General features: G+C 42.3%; 1 protein-coding gene across 1 annotated transcript; it reads right to left on the reverse strand.

Moving 5' to 3' along the window:
- Positions 1–7,398: 7,398 nt before the first annotated feature.
- On the reverse strand, positions 7,399–9,043 carry LOC115029039 (C-C motif chemokine 7). The gene is made up of 3 exons (XM_021177016.2): positions 8,922–9,043; positions 8,157–8,268; positions 7,399–7,801 (listed from the first exon to the last, which is right to left on the reverse strand). The coding sequence occupies exons 1-3, from the start codon at positions 8,995–8,997 to the stop codon at positions 7,696–7,698; spliced, it is 294 nt and encodes a 97-aa protein (XP_021032675.1). The 5' UTR covers positions 8,998–9,043; the 3' UTR covers positions 7,399–7,695.
- Positions 9,044–11,313: the final 2,270 nt, after the last annotated feature.

An 11,313-nucleotide genomic window follows, 5' to 3' on the forward strand; every position in this document is an offset into this window, starting at 1 on the left:
GACAACAAAAGGAGATCAAAGGGATACAAATTGGAAAAGATGAAGTCAAAATATCACTCTTTGCAGATGATATGATAATATATATAAGTGACCCTAAAAATTCCACCAGAGAACTCCTAAGCCTGATAAACAGCTTCGGTGAAGTAGCTGGATATAAAATTAACTCAAACAAATCAATGGCCTTTCTCTACACAAAGAATAAACAGGCTGAGAAAGAAATTAGGGAAACAACACCCTTCTCAATAGTCACAAATAATATAAAATATCTTGGCGTGACTCTAACTAAGGAAGTGAAAGATCTGTATGATAAAAACTTCAAGTCTCTGAAGAAAGAAATTATAGAAGATCTCAGAAGATGGAAAGATCTCCCATGCTCATGGATTGGCAGGATCAACATTGTAAAAATGGCTATCTTGCCAAAAGCAATCTACAGATTCAATGCAATCCCCATCAAAATTCCAAATCAATTCCTCAACGAATTAGAAAGTGCAATCTGCAAATTCATCTGGAATAACAAAAAACCTAGGATAGCAAAAACTCTTCTCAAGGATAAAAGAACCTCTGGTGGAATCACCATGCCGGACCTAAAGCTCTACTACAGAGCAATTGTGATAAAAACTGCATGGTACTGGTATAGTGACAGACAAATAGACCAATGGAATAGAATTGAAGACCCAGAAATGAACCCACACACCTATGGTCACTTGATCTTCGACAAGGGAGCTAAAAACATCCAGTGGAAGAAAGACAGCATTTTCAACAAATGGTGCTGGCACAACTGGTTGTTAACATGTAGAAGAATGTGAATCGATCCATTCCTATCTCCTTGTACTAAGGTCAAGTCTAAGTGGATCAAGGAACTTCACATAAAACCAGAGACACTGAAGCTTATAGAGGAGAAAGTGGGGAAAAGCCTTGAAGATATGGGCACAGGGGAAAAATTCCTGAATAGAACAGTAATGGCTTGTGCTGTAAGATCGAGAATTGACAAGTGGGACCTCATGAAACTACAAAGCTTCTGCAAGGCTAAAGACACCATCAATAAGACAAAAAAACCACCAACAGATTGGGAAAGGATCTTCACCTATCCTAAATCAGATAAGGGACTAATATCCAATATATATAAAGAACTCAAGAAGGTGGACTCCAGAAAGTCAAATAACCCCATTAAAAAATGGGGCTCAGAACTGAACAAAGAATTCTCACCTGAGGAATACCGAATGGCAGAGAAACACCTGAAAAAATGTTCAACATCCTTAATCATCAGGGAAATGCAACTCAAAACAACCCTGAGATTCCACCTCACACCAGTCAGAATGGCTAAGATCAAAAATTCAGGTGACAGCAGATGCTGGCGAGGATGTGGAGAAAGAGGAACACTCCTCCATTGTTGGTGGGATTGCAAGCTTGTACAACCACTCTGGAAATCAGTCTGGCGGTTCCTCAGAAAATTGGACATAGTACTACCGGAGGATCCAGCAATACCTCTCCTGGGCATATATCCAGAAGATGTCCCAACCGGTAAAAAGGACACATGCTCCACTATGTTCATAGCAGCCCTATTTATAATAGCCAGAAGCTGGAAAGAACCCAGATGTCCCTCAACAGAGGAATGGATACAGAAATTATGGTACATTTACACAATGGAGTACTACTCAGCTATTAAAAAGAATGAATTTATGAAATTCCTAGCCAAATGGATGGACCTGGAGGGCATCATCTTGAGTGAAATAACACAATCACAAAAGAACTCACACAATATGTATTCACTGATAAGTGGATATTAGCCCAAAACTTAGGATACCCAAGATATAAGATACAATTTGCTAAACGCATGAAACTCAAGAAGAATGAAGACCAAAGTGTGGACACTGTGCACCTTCTTAGAATTGGGAACAAAACACCCAGGGAAGGAGTTACAGAGACAAAGTTCGTAGCTGTGATGAAAGGATGGACCATTTAGAGACTGCCGTATCCAGGGATCCATCCCATAATCAGCTTCTAAACGCTGACACCATTGCATACACTAGCAAGATTTTGCTGAAAGGACCCAAATATAGCTGTCTCTTGTGAGACGATGCCGGGGCCTAGCAAACACAGGAGTGGATGTTCACAGTCAGGTATTGGATGTATCACAGGGCTCCCAATGGAGAAGCTAGAGAAAGTACCCAAGGAGCTAAAGGGATCTGCAACCCTATTGTTGGAACAACATGATGTACTAACCAGAACCCCGGAGCTCTTGTCTCTAGCTGCATATGTATCGAAAGATGGCCTAGTCGGCCATCAATGGAAAGAGAGGCCCATTGGACTTGCAAACTTTATATGCCCCAATATAGGGGAATGCCAGGGCCAAAAGAATGGGAATGGGTGGGTAGGGAAGTGGGGGGCGCTATGGGGGACTTTTGGGATAGCATTGGAAATGTAATTGAGGAAAATATGTAATAAAATATTAAAAATCAAAAAAAAAACAAACAATGCATTCTTGTGGTTGCATTGCAGTCAGATAATGCTCAATCAACTTAACTTTCTGCAAAATAGTGAGTGCTTCAGTGATTTAGGATGGATAAAAGCCACAGCAGCCACCTGGTATGGATAGCCTCTACATTTACTGAGACAAGAGTTTACAGAATCAGACATGGATGCCGTTTGTAGCACTTCAGCCTGCATACCATTGACCTTGACTCCACGTGTGACTCTGGTATGTCTCTAGTCTAAGGAAGTAAGAGTGTTGTGCCCCAAGTTCACAGGAAACCCAGAGGAGCCCAAGAATTGCTAAGTCTGCTGCAACTGGCAAAAGAATCTTTTATGTAAGTTGCAAGTTCAAACTTGGTTCATCCACCTAGCACTCACTGCGTGAATGCTGTCAAGTGACCCTGAGTGCAGAAAACATTGGGTTTACATACAGTATAGTTAGAAATAGTGTGAATATTTACAGAAAAGGAGAGTAGAGGGTGGAATAGTACTGAAGTTGGAGGGGGGTTAATGGGCCTCTGTTCAAGGAATAATTTTATGGCCAGTTGTAACTGTGTCTGTGACCTGACCTTTGTTTACCTTTTTTTCCCCCCATGGTCTCCCTTGGGCTTGTTATTTTTCTAAGGTCTCAAAGACAGGCACCTGCAGTTTTGCTGCTTATCAGCAGGAGTGTTGGTTTTTTGAGACACAGAGGTGGTGTCATTCTAACACTAGGGGAGGTGGAGGGAGCCCTGGGCTGCAGGAGGATGCAGCACAGAAACCAGCTGTCTGCATGTCATGAATGCCTGGGTGGGTGGGGGGGAGGATGGAAGCCTCTGGTGGGGAACATAGAAGCAAACTGTCTGTACAATACTGAAGTCTCTCTAGTATCAGTAATTTGGGGGTTACAACAAAAGGAGTACATGAATGTCTGTTGAGGAGTAAATCTTTATCAGTCTGCCCTTCCCTCCTGTCTCATAGATAGAACATAGCTGTAGTAGGCATTTTTTTTCTCATTGATGTGACAAAGTACTTGATAAAAATAAAAGAAAGGAGGGATTTATTTTGGATCATAGTGTGAGGGTCCAAACCATCCTGGTGGCTAAGCCATAGTGGAAGGAATGTGTGGCAATTAACCACACTGTATCTGTGGTCAGTAGGTAGAGAGAGGTGAATACTGGTGAGCAATTACATTTTTCCTTTATTCACTCCAGAACCCCAGCCCGTGGAACTGTACCTCACATATTTAGGGTGAGCCTTCCTATATCCTCAGTTGACCTAGTCTAGAAGTTTCCTCATAGACACCTGCAGAAGTTTGTCTCCTAAGTGGATCTAGACCCTGTCAAGCTGACAATTAATATCAACCATTACTACAATTAGTAGTAATGAGATGGCCCAGTTCCTATGGCAACATAGGATAGTCTTGAATGTGCCTTGGTGATGGTTGAGTCTCTCTCTCAGAAGATTTGGATCTACCTGGATCTACCTTGTCCAGTGCCCTGTATGCCAAAAAGACAAGTCATGTATACACAGTATGTCATATCATGTTTTAGAAGGAAAGCATAGATGTATCCAGCTCTCTCATCGGCAGAGCTCAGCAGCAATCCCATAGCCCTTCAAGGCTTGGCTCTCCCCTCTGGGAATGCTCTTCCATTTTCTTGATCTTTGTTTCTGGTAGCCCTCATGAGATCTTTCATGTTCTTTCCTTCTCCTTAGCCATTTCTGAATAGTGTTGAAGAAAACCTCTGCTTAAGCCCCCAAAGAGTCAGCCCACACTCTCCTTATCACATCCTGTACTTCCGGTCTTTCCCTTTAAAAATAAATTCTAAGTCCATATATCTTCACTCAGGCAATGGCAGCATCTATGCCTCACTCTCCCTGTTGGAATCTTTCTTGCTGGAGTTTTCATCTCTGCCTTTTGTTTGTAAGTGTCTAAGCAATGGTGATGCTGGTGTGAGAGCTATCTATAGTCTAGAAATCTCTATTTGCAGAGGCTCAGGGAGATTAGGCAGAGTCTAATTTTTGAGTCCCATTACCCTTAAGATCACCACAATAGGAGTGAAACTTGAAGTACGGAGTGTTTTTAGGGACTAGGCTTGAATGTGGCTTACAACATTTGGTTTCTCACCCTATTGGTTAGAATTCATTCACAAGGCCCTCAGACAAATAAATGCTATCTATCCTGGGGGTTCTCTAAAGACTTGAGGACCATATTAATTTTGAATTGACTGTGTCTTTTAGTGGGTCTGGGATCACTAATTGTTTTATTGATAATTTCATAGATTTTTGTCAATAACTTTGGGGGGTTTTTCATTTTGGCATTCAGCCAATGTCTCAGCATCCACTTTTTAGTGAGACATTTGCTTGCAGAGCAAAGCAACATTTCTATCTTATTTTTCACTGTCACTTTATCCAACTAAGAGGCTTTTCCATGAGAGAAAGACAGAGAGAGAGAAAGAGAGAGAAACAGACAGACAGACACACACACACAGAGACAGAGAGACATACACAGAGAGAGACAGAGACAGAGAGAGTTGTACCAACACACAGATTGTATTTCCTGCAGTATAAATCTTGAATTTGTGGATTTTATTTGTATGTTAAAGGACAGCCAGTTCTTTCCTAAACTGTTTTCCTTACAGTGATAACTTGACAGATGCAGACAGAAACAACCAGCACACCATCAATGCACATTTTTGTAAAGTTTCCCTTTGGAGCTAAGATTTCTGCAGACAGGACCTGACAGCTTTGGTGCTTTGGAACATGGGCCTCCATCTTCCAACCTCAGGCACCAGCTCGTTCCATCTGCTGTCAGAAGTCTGCTGAATGTTACTTGTTGCAGTTTTATATTTAATTTATTTTACTGTGGGAGGGGCAGGATTTTGCCCTCCCACAGTAAAATGTGTATCCCAATGCTATGTAACTCACTGTGTATCCCAAATGGCCATGAACTTAGAGCAATCCTGCATCAGTTTCCTAAATGCTGGATTATAGTTGTGCATCATCATGATGCACTCCTTTGGGTTTTAATGGGGGCACAGGATCATCACAGTTGTCTGTGTGTTAATTTCAAGCAAATGACACCCTTTAGGTCTAATCCAGAGATCACAGAAGAAGTCCTGTAATATAGAAAGAAAAAAAAATATGAGGAACCCTTAAAGTTTTTCTTAACAATAATCCCCAGACCTGTAGGGTAACTCCTTAAAGGGCAAAAGGGACATCTTTGCCACCCTACACTCCCAACCAATTTGGTGGCAATAGTTGGGCATCTTTGATGGATATGCTCCCAGATGTGAAATGTGTTCATTTTGATTTTATTTTTAGTGTCTACATGATGCTGGTGCCTGCATGAGGACCATGGCTCTACTATACCCTCGCACTTAAAAAAAAAACAAAAAAAAAACCTGTCTGTCAGGTTAGTGACTACTTAAGACAGCTAGTGCTATAACTCATACATTAGTGGTATAACCCATCTAGTCTTTGACTTCCACAGACCACTGATGCTGAGTTAGGGATCACCGTCTGTTTCTGGTCATAATTTTGGATTTCTCTTTAATTATTCTTGCCAAAGGGCCCTGGACATAGATGAAGATAAACAAGATTTAAATTCTTTAAAATGGGGAACTAGGCTGGTCGTGTATCTCATTAGTTGGGTAGAGTGCTTGCCTAGCATGCACTAAGGCTTCAATTTGATCCACAGTTCTTCAAAAACTGTGTATAGGGGCACACACCTGTTCCCTCACTCTGGAGATAGAGGCTGAAGGATGAAAATTCAAGATCATTCTTTGCATATTGAATTATAGGACAACATGGGCACTTGGTTTAAAAACAGACTAGAAAGAAAAAAAAGCAAGGAGACCAACAGTGTAAGAAAGAAATGCAAAGAGAAAGAAGAAGAAGAAAAGGAAGAGGAGGGGTTTCTTTGGCCTTGGGCACAGGGAGCTCCTCCTCTCTGAACTGTGAAGTCACTGATTCTGTGCTCAACACTGACCTGTATAACCTGTATTCTTTTCTATCTGACACTATTTTCATGGCTCTAAGATGAAGCATGTGACAGGAAGATGATAGTTTGGGTGATGCTAGTCTGCCTCCTGGTGGCTGTTTTGGAAAATCTGCTTGTTGCGGACGAGATGAGGCCTGACCCCTGGAGGCTGCATGAAAGGCAGGAAGCTCTGTTAGATCTGGCTGGAGCATCAGTGCATGGTCACTGGTGTGCTGTTTATTTGCCACTACGGTGTCCACTCTCTTCTGACACCTTATGTTTCAACCTGAGGCTTTCATGGAGGCTCAGCTGGAAGATCCAGGGATCTCTTAGAATCTTGTACCGGGGCCATGATCTTCACCTTCCTGCCCTTTCTGATTAACAGAGATAGAACTGTTTGAACACTCATGTGGCTGCCAGATGTGGAAGGGAATTTGCAAGGTCACATTGGCCTGGCATCTCCATTATCAAAGCCAGAGATGTATTTTAATATTCTGGTCTGGAGGGACTTGGGGGTCTGTGAGGAAACCAGACAAATAGGAATCTGGTGCAATCAGAGATTGTGTGAAAAGCCACGGCTTTGGGAACCAAAAAAGTGCCTGGTAAACTGGCTAAAGCTGGTGTCAGCTGTCAGAGGCAAAATTGTAGGCCTGGCTTTTTCTAGCTTCAGCCTGTCTGGCTTTCACAACTAAGCTCAGTTTAAGCTAATACCCAGGGTTACCATTTCTGACCCCCTCCCCTCCCTCTGTACCCACACCCTACTTCTTGCCACCCTGTTCACCCCTCTGGCTTAGTTTGTTCCTTTAAAAGACAACATCAGAGATAGAATTTTGTGCAAAAATACATTTTATATGAAACTTCAGTAGTCATACATTTAAAAACCACACAGTTATCACAACATTGTGATTTTATCCTAAAAGTTTTTAAATAAAATCTTTGCACTGATTCTTGCAAAGTCCCTTCATAATACAAGAACAAAGTAAATGAGGAAGGGGGGAGAATTCTGCAGCTAACACAATGTTAAAGTGACATGATGTCTCCAGAGCTTTACATTCAAATCACACCAAAGTACATGGCTAATTAAATAAAAATATTAATAACTTAAAGACCATTCCTTAGGCGTGACTGTTTCACATTCCCACAGACAGCTCCTATCCCTTAGGACCGTGATTAGCCCATTTCATCAACAGTTCTCAGAAAGAACAGCGGTGAGGAATTTTGCTTCCTGGCTCCTAGGTTGGTTTCTGTTCAGGCACATTTCTTCAAGGCTTTGGAGTTGGGGTTTTCATGTCTAAGTATGCTATAGCCTCCTCGACCCACTTCTGATGGGCTTCAGCACAGACTTCCATGCCCTTCTTTGTCTTGAAGCTGAAGAAAGAGGGCTCAGTTAGAGAGTATGTAACTTATTCTGTGAGTCCCTACCTGGCATAACCCCAAGTTGATGACATGACCCAGGAATGGATGAGGAAGAAGGTAAGACAAAGGAAAGGCCTGATGGGAAGGTGCAGTTTTCATTGGTCAAGGAAAAGGCCCCTTGGCTTTTAGAGGGAGAGGGACGTTCTCAACTGGTGGCTCGGAAGAGAGTGGTGGGCTTCAGTTTTTCCATGGAAAGTTATGTGAGTTTGTGTTAGAGATACAGTCCCTACCCATTGAGTATATAATCCTATGTACTGCCTCGGGGGTGACAGCACTGAGGGGGTGAAGGCAAGGGTTGTGTACTTACATAACAGCTTCCCAGGGACACCGACTACTGGTGATCCTTCTGTAGCTCTTGAGATTCCTCTTGGGGATCTTTTGTTTCTTGACATAGCAGCATGTGGATGCATTGGGCCCATCTACAATGAAAGAACAAGAAAAGGTTCTTTGTGGTAGGTTGTGGGTCTTTTGATGATGCTTAAAGGAATGCCCACCCTAGTTTAATGTCTCTCCTTTTTATTAGGTTCCTTAATCCTTTCTCACTTGAATGGGTTGGGTTCTGTGCCAGTCAATAGAGGCAAAAAGAGCTGATGGCAATAATGGGTGTCCCTAGAAAGCATTAGTATAATGCCACAGTTCTTTAGAATAAGGAGACACTGGTTATGAGTCCCCTTTTAGGATAAAAGAAATAGTGTTTAGTTGTGACACAGCCTCTCCATAACCACTGTCTCTGGAAATTGGGCTGGATAAAGCACCCACCAGACATTGAGCCTCTTCGCCCTCCCTCTTTTACCTGAGAACCATCCCAGGATCCTATTTGATGACCCAGGACCCCATCACCACAGAAGACAAGAACTATCTTGTTTCCACAAATGAGTCCTAAGGGAATCATGTTGAAGTTCTAGAATTATCATTGGACTATATGTATCTTCTTGTCCTTCTTTTAATTGCCCTACTTTGGCAAAGCCAGCAAAGGTAAGACTATGGATAAACCTTGTTCTGTAATGGTCTATGAAATGTCCCAGAGAAGGGACAGCATGCTCTGGGAAACAGGAGGCAGGGTGAGTCTCACCTGGTTGGGCCCACACTTGGATGCTGAAAGCAGCGGCTATGAGCAGCAGGCACAGAAGCGTGGCAGAGATCCTCATGGTGAGAGTGAGAGAGCTGGCTTCAGTGAGAGTTGGCAGACTCTGTGCTGGCCTTGCTTCTCTGCTCTTCTGGCAGCTCTGCCTCCTCTTTTATAGGCAGCAGATAGGGAGGGATCTTCTTTTGGAATGAATCACAGGAGAGTGTAATGTGAGGCTGGCCTATTTCCATTTAACACCAGGAATGGAAAATGAGGTGGTGACTCTGTCCAGATAAAACACTGTTCTGTGAACTCTGGTTATTCTGACCAGCTCAGCTCCTATTGGAAAGAAAAGCTTTTTTTTTGTAGAATGAGGAAGGAAGCAGAGATGGCAGAGTCAAGGGATTCCTATTTCCCCCTTCAAGCAACATCCCAAGGAGCCTGGAGTCTAGAAACAGGCACTAAAATTTTGACTGAATTTAAAAATGCACTTGAAGATGGAAAGTCCTGGTAACTTCAAATCACAGAGGAAAAGATGTTTGCAAACAAACAAATAAAAAAATCATAAAACATTTCCAAACCCTGTGTCTAATATAATTTTTAATTACTAAAAACAAAACAACTCTTTATTTGGGAAAGTTGACTGGCATCAGCTGGCCAGTACTTGGTTGTAGGTAGATGGCTGAGGTTGAGGGTCATCCCAAAGCATCCTCTCCAAGTCTAGTGTCTGGAAGAACTTTAATAGCTATAGTTTGGGCCAGATGTGGCTTGCTTCCTCTCCCTCTTTCTCTGCATTCCACTGTGAAGGCCATACCATATATTTCACATGATGCCTTAAAGTGTCCAGGCACATAGGCAAAACCTCTTAGCAAGTGAGTGTAAAGTAACCCGCAGACATGTTTTTAAACCACTATATAGAAACAGGTCTGTAACTTGGTAGCAGAGAGAGTATTAGGCAAGGGCAGGGGCCCAACTTCTGTTCCCAGAAATATTGTCCAGAAGGATTCAGATCCTGGAATCTTGTGGTTTTCCAAATATCTGATCAACTATGAAAATATCTTTTCCAAGTAAAAGAACATAGAGAAGTCAAACTGAATGTAGTGTCATATCTTTAGTGTCAGGTCTCAGCATGTGAGAGGCTATGGCAGGAGGAGTGTGCTCTTGGAGTTAATCTACATTCCATGGTGAGACATGTCAAAAACTCCAGAGTCTGGGGATAATAGAACACACTATGCATGAGCAACTGCCCAGGCTTCGTGACAAAGATGCAAACCTAGACTCTAATCAGCCAACACTGTGACAATCCAACCTTTGAACTGAGAAAACACAGGCACAGATTATATCACTGACAAATGGTTGGGAATTGTGATCTAGATAATATAAAGAACTCCCACAACTCAGTAGCAAAAACAAAACCAAACAACTGAATTGAAAGTGCACAGAGTATCTTTGGAAGCTTGTGTGAGGTGCTGAATTCAATGTCAAGTCCCTCTATGTAAATAAATAAGAATGAAAGGGAAAATTCAAATCAAAACCATCATGAGATCTCATTACTTTGCCCCATTATAGTTACTTACATCAAAATATCAAAATAAAGACTGGAGTGTATAAGCTCAGTACTAGAGTTTTTGTCTAGCACGTACATAGCTCTGGGTTCCGATCTTAGCACTATAAAATAAAATCGCTGACAAAGGTGGAAAGAGGAGCTTGTTTAGTGAGTAGGTATTTTGGCTTTTACAAGGTGAAAAATGGCCTAGAGGTCTGTTGTTCAATGGTGTTAGGTATGTCAACATTAGTTCCATAACCATGCTTAAATATGGAAAAGATGGTGAATTCTGTGGTTTATGGTTTTGCCACCATCTTAAAAATTTAAAAGAGAATGAAGTCTTTAAAAAGTGACTTTTATAGTTCTCAGTAAAAGCTGGTGATTGTTCCTGAAAAATGACTCATTGGTCTGTTCCCAACTCTCTGTGTGCATTGGGGACTGGGAACAGACACACTACATACTTACTGGGAAAGCAAACCTGGGAGAAACCCAAGCAGAGGGGCTGTGGGGAGGGCTCGGTTGGTAGAACACTTGCCATGTAAGCACAGGGACCTCAGTTTGATCCCCTGAACCCAAATAAAGTTGAGCAAAGGGGTACAAACCTATAATTCCAGTGTTGGGGAAGGGACAGGAAGATCTCTGGGTCCCCTTGCCAGTCAGCCTGATCCACTGAGGGAGTTCTGGGTTCAGTGAGAGATCTTGTTTCAAAGAAAATCTGGACAGTGTCTGAAGAACAACATCTGGACCTCTGGCCTCCATGCCCATGAAACCCAGCAATGAGAGGTAGTGCTCGGTGGCTTTGTGCTTCTAAATAGGCGCCAGGAAAGATGCTCCTGGAACAGGGGCTTTGCT

The sequence above is a fragment of the Mus caroli genome, unplaced genomic scaffold (genome assembly GCF_978045245.1).
Source record: "Mus caroli unplaced genomic scaffold, Mus_caroli_1 scaffold_13, whole genome shotgun sequence".
Classification (NCBI taxonomy): Eukaryota; Metazoa; Chordata; class Mammalia; order Rodentia; family Muridae; genus Mus; species Mus caroli.

Excerpts from the sequence above, each read along its gene's own strand:
- LOC115029039 (XM_021177016.2), bottom strand. The coding sequence starts at position 8,997 with ATGAGGATCTCTGCCACGCTTCTGTGCCTGCTGCTCATAGCCGCTGCT. Across the intron at positions 8,269-8,921 it reads CCAAGTGTGGGCCCAACCAG|ATGGGCCCAATGCATCCACA; the intron begins GTGAGACTCACC and ends CTTTCATTGTAG. Across the intron at positions 7,802-8,156 it reads TGTCCCTGGGAAGCTGTTAT|CTTCAAGACAAAGAAGGGCA; the intron begins GTAAGTACACAA and ends CTCTTTCTTCAG.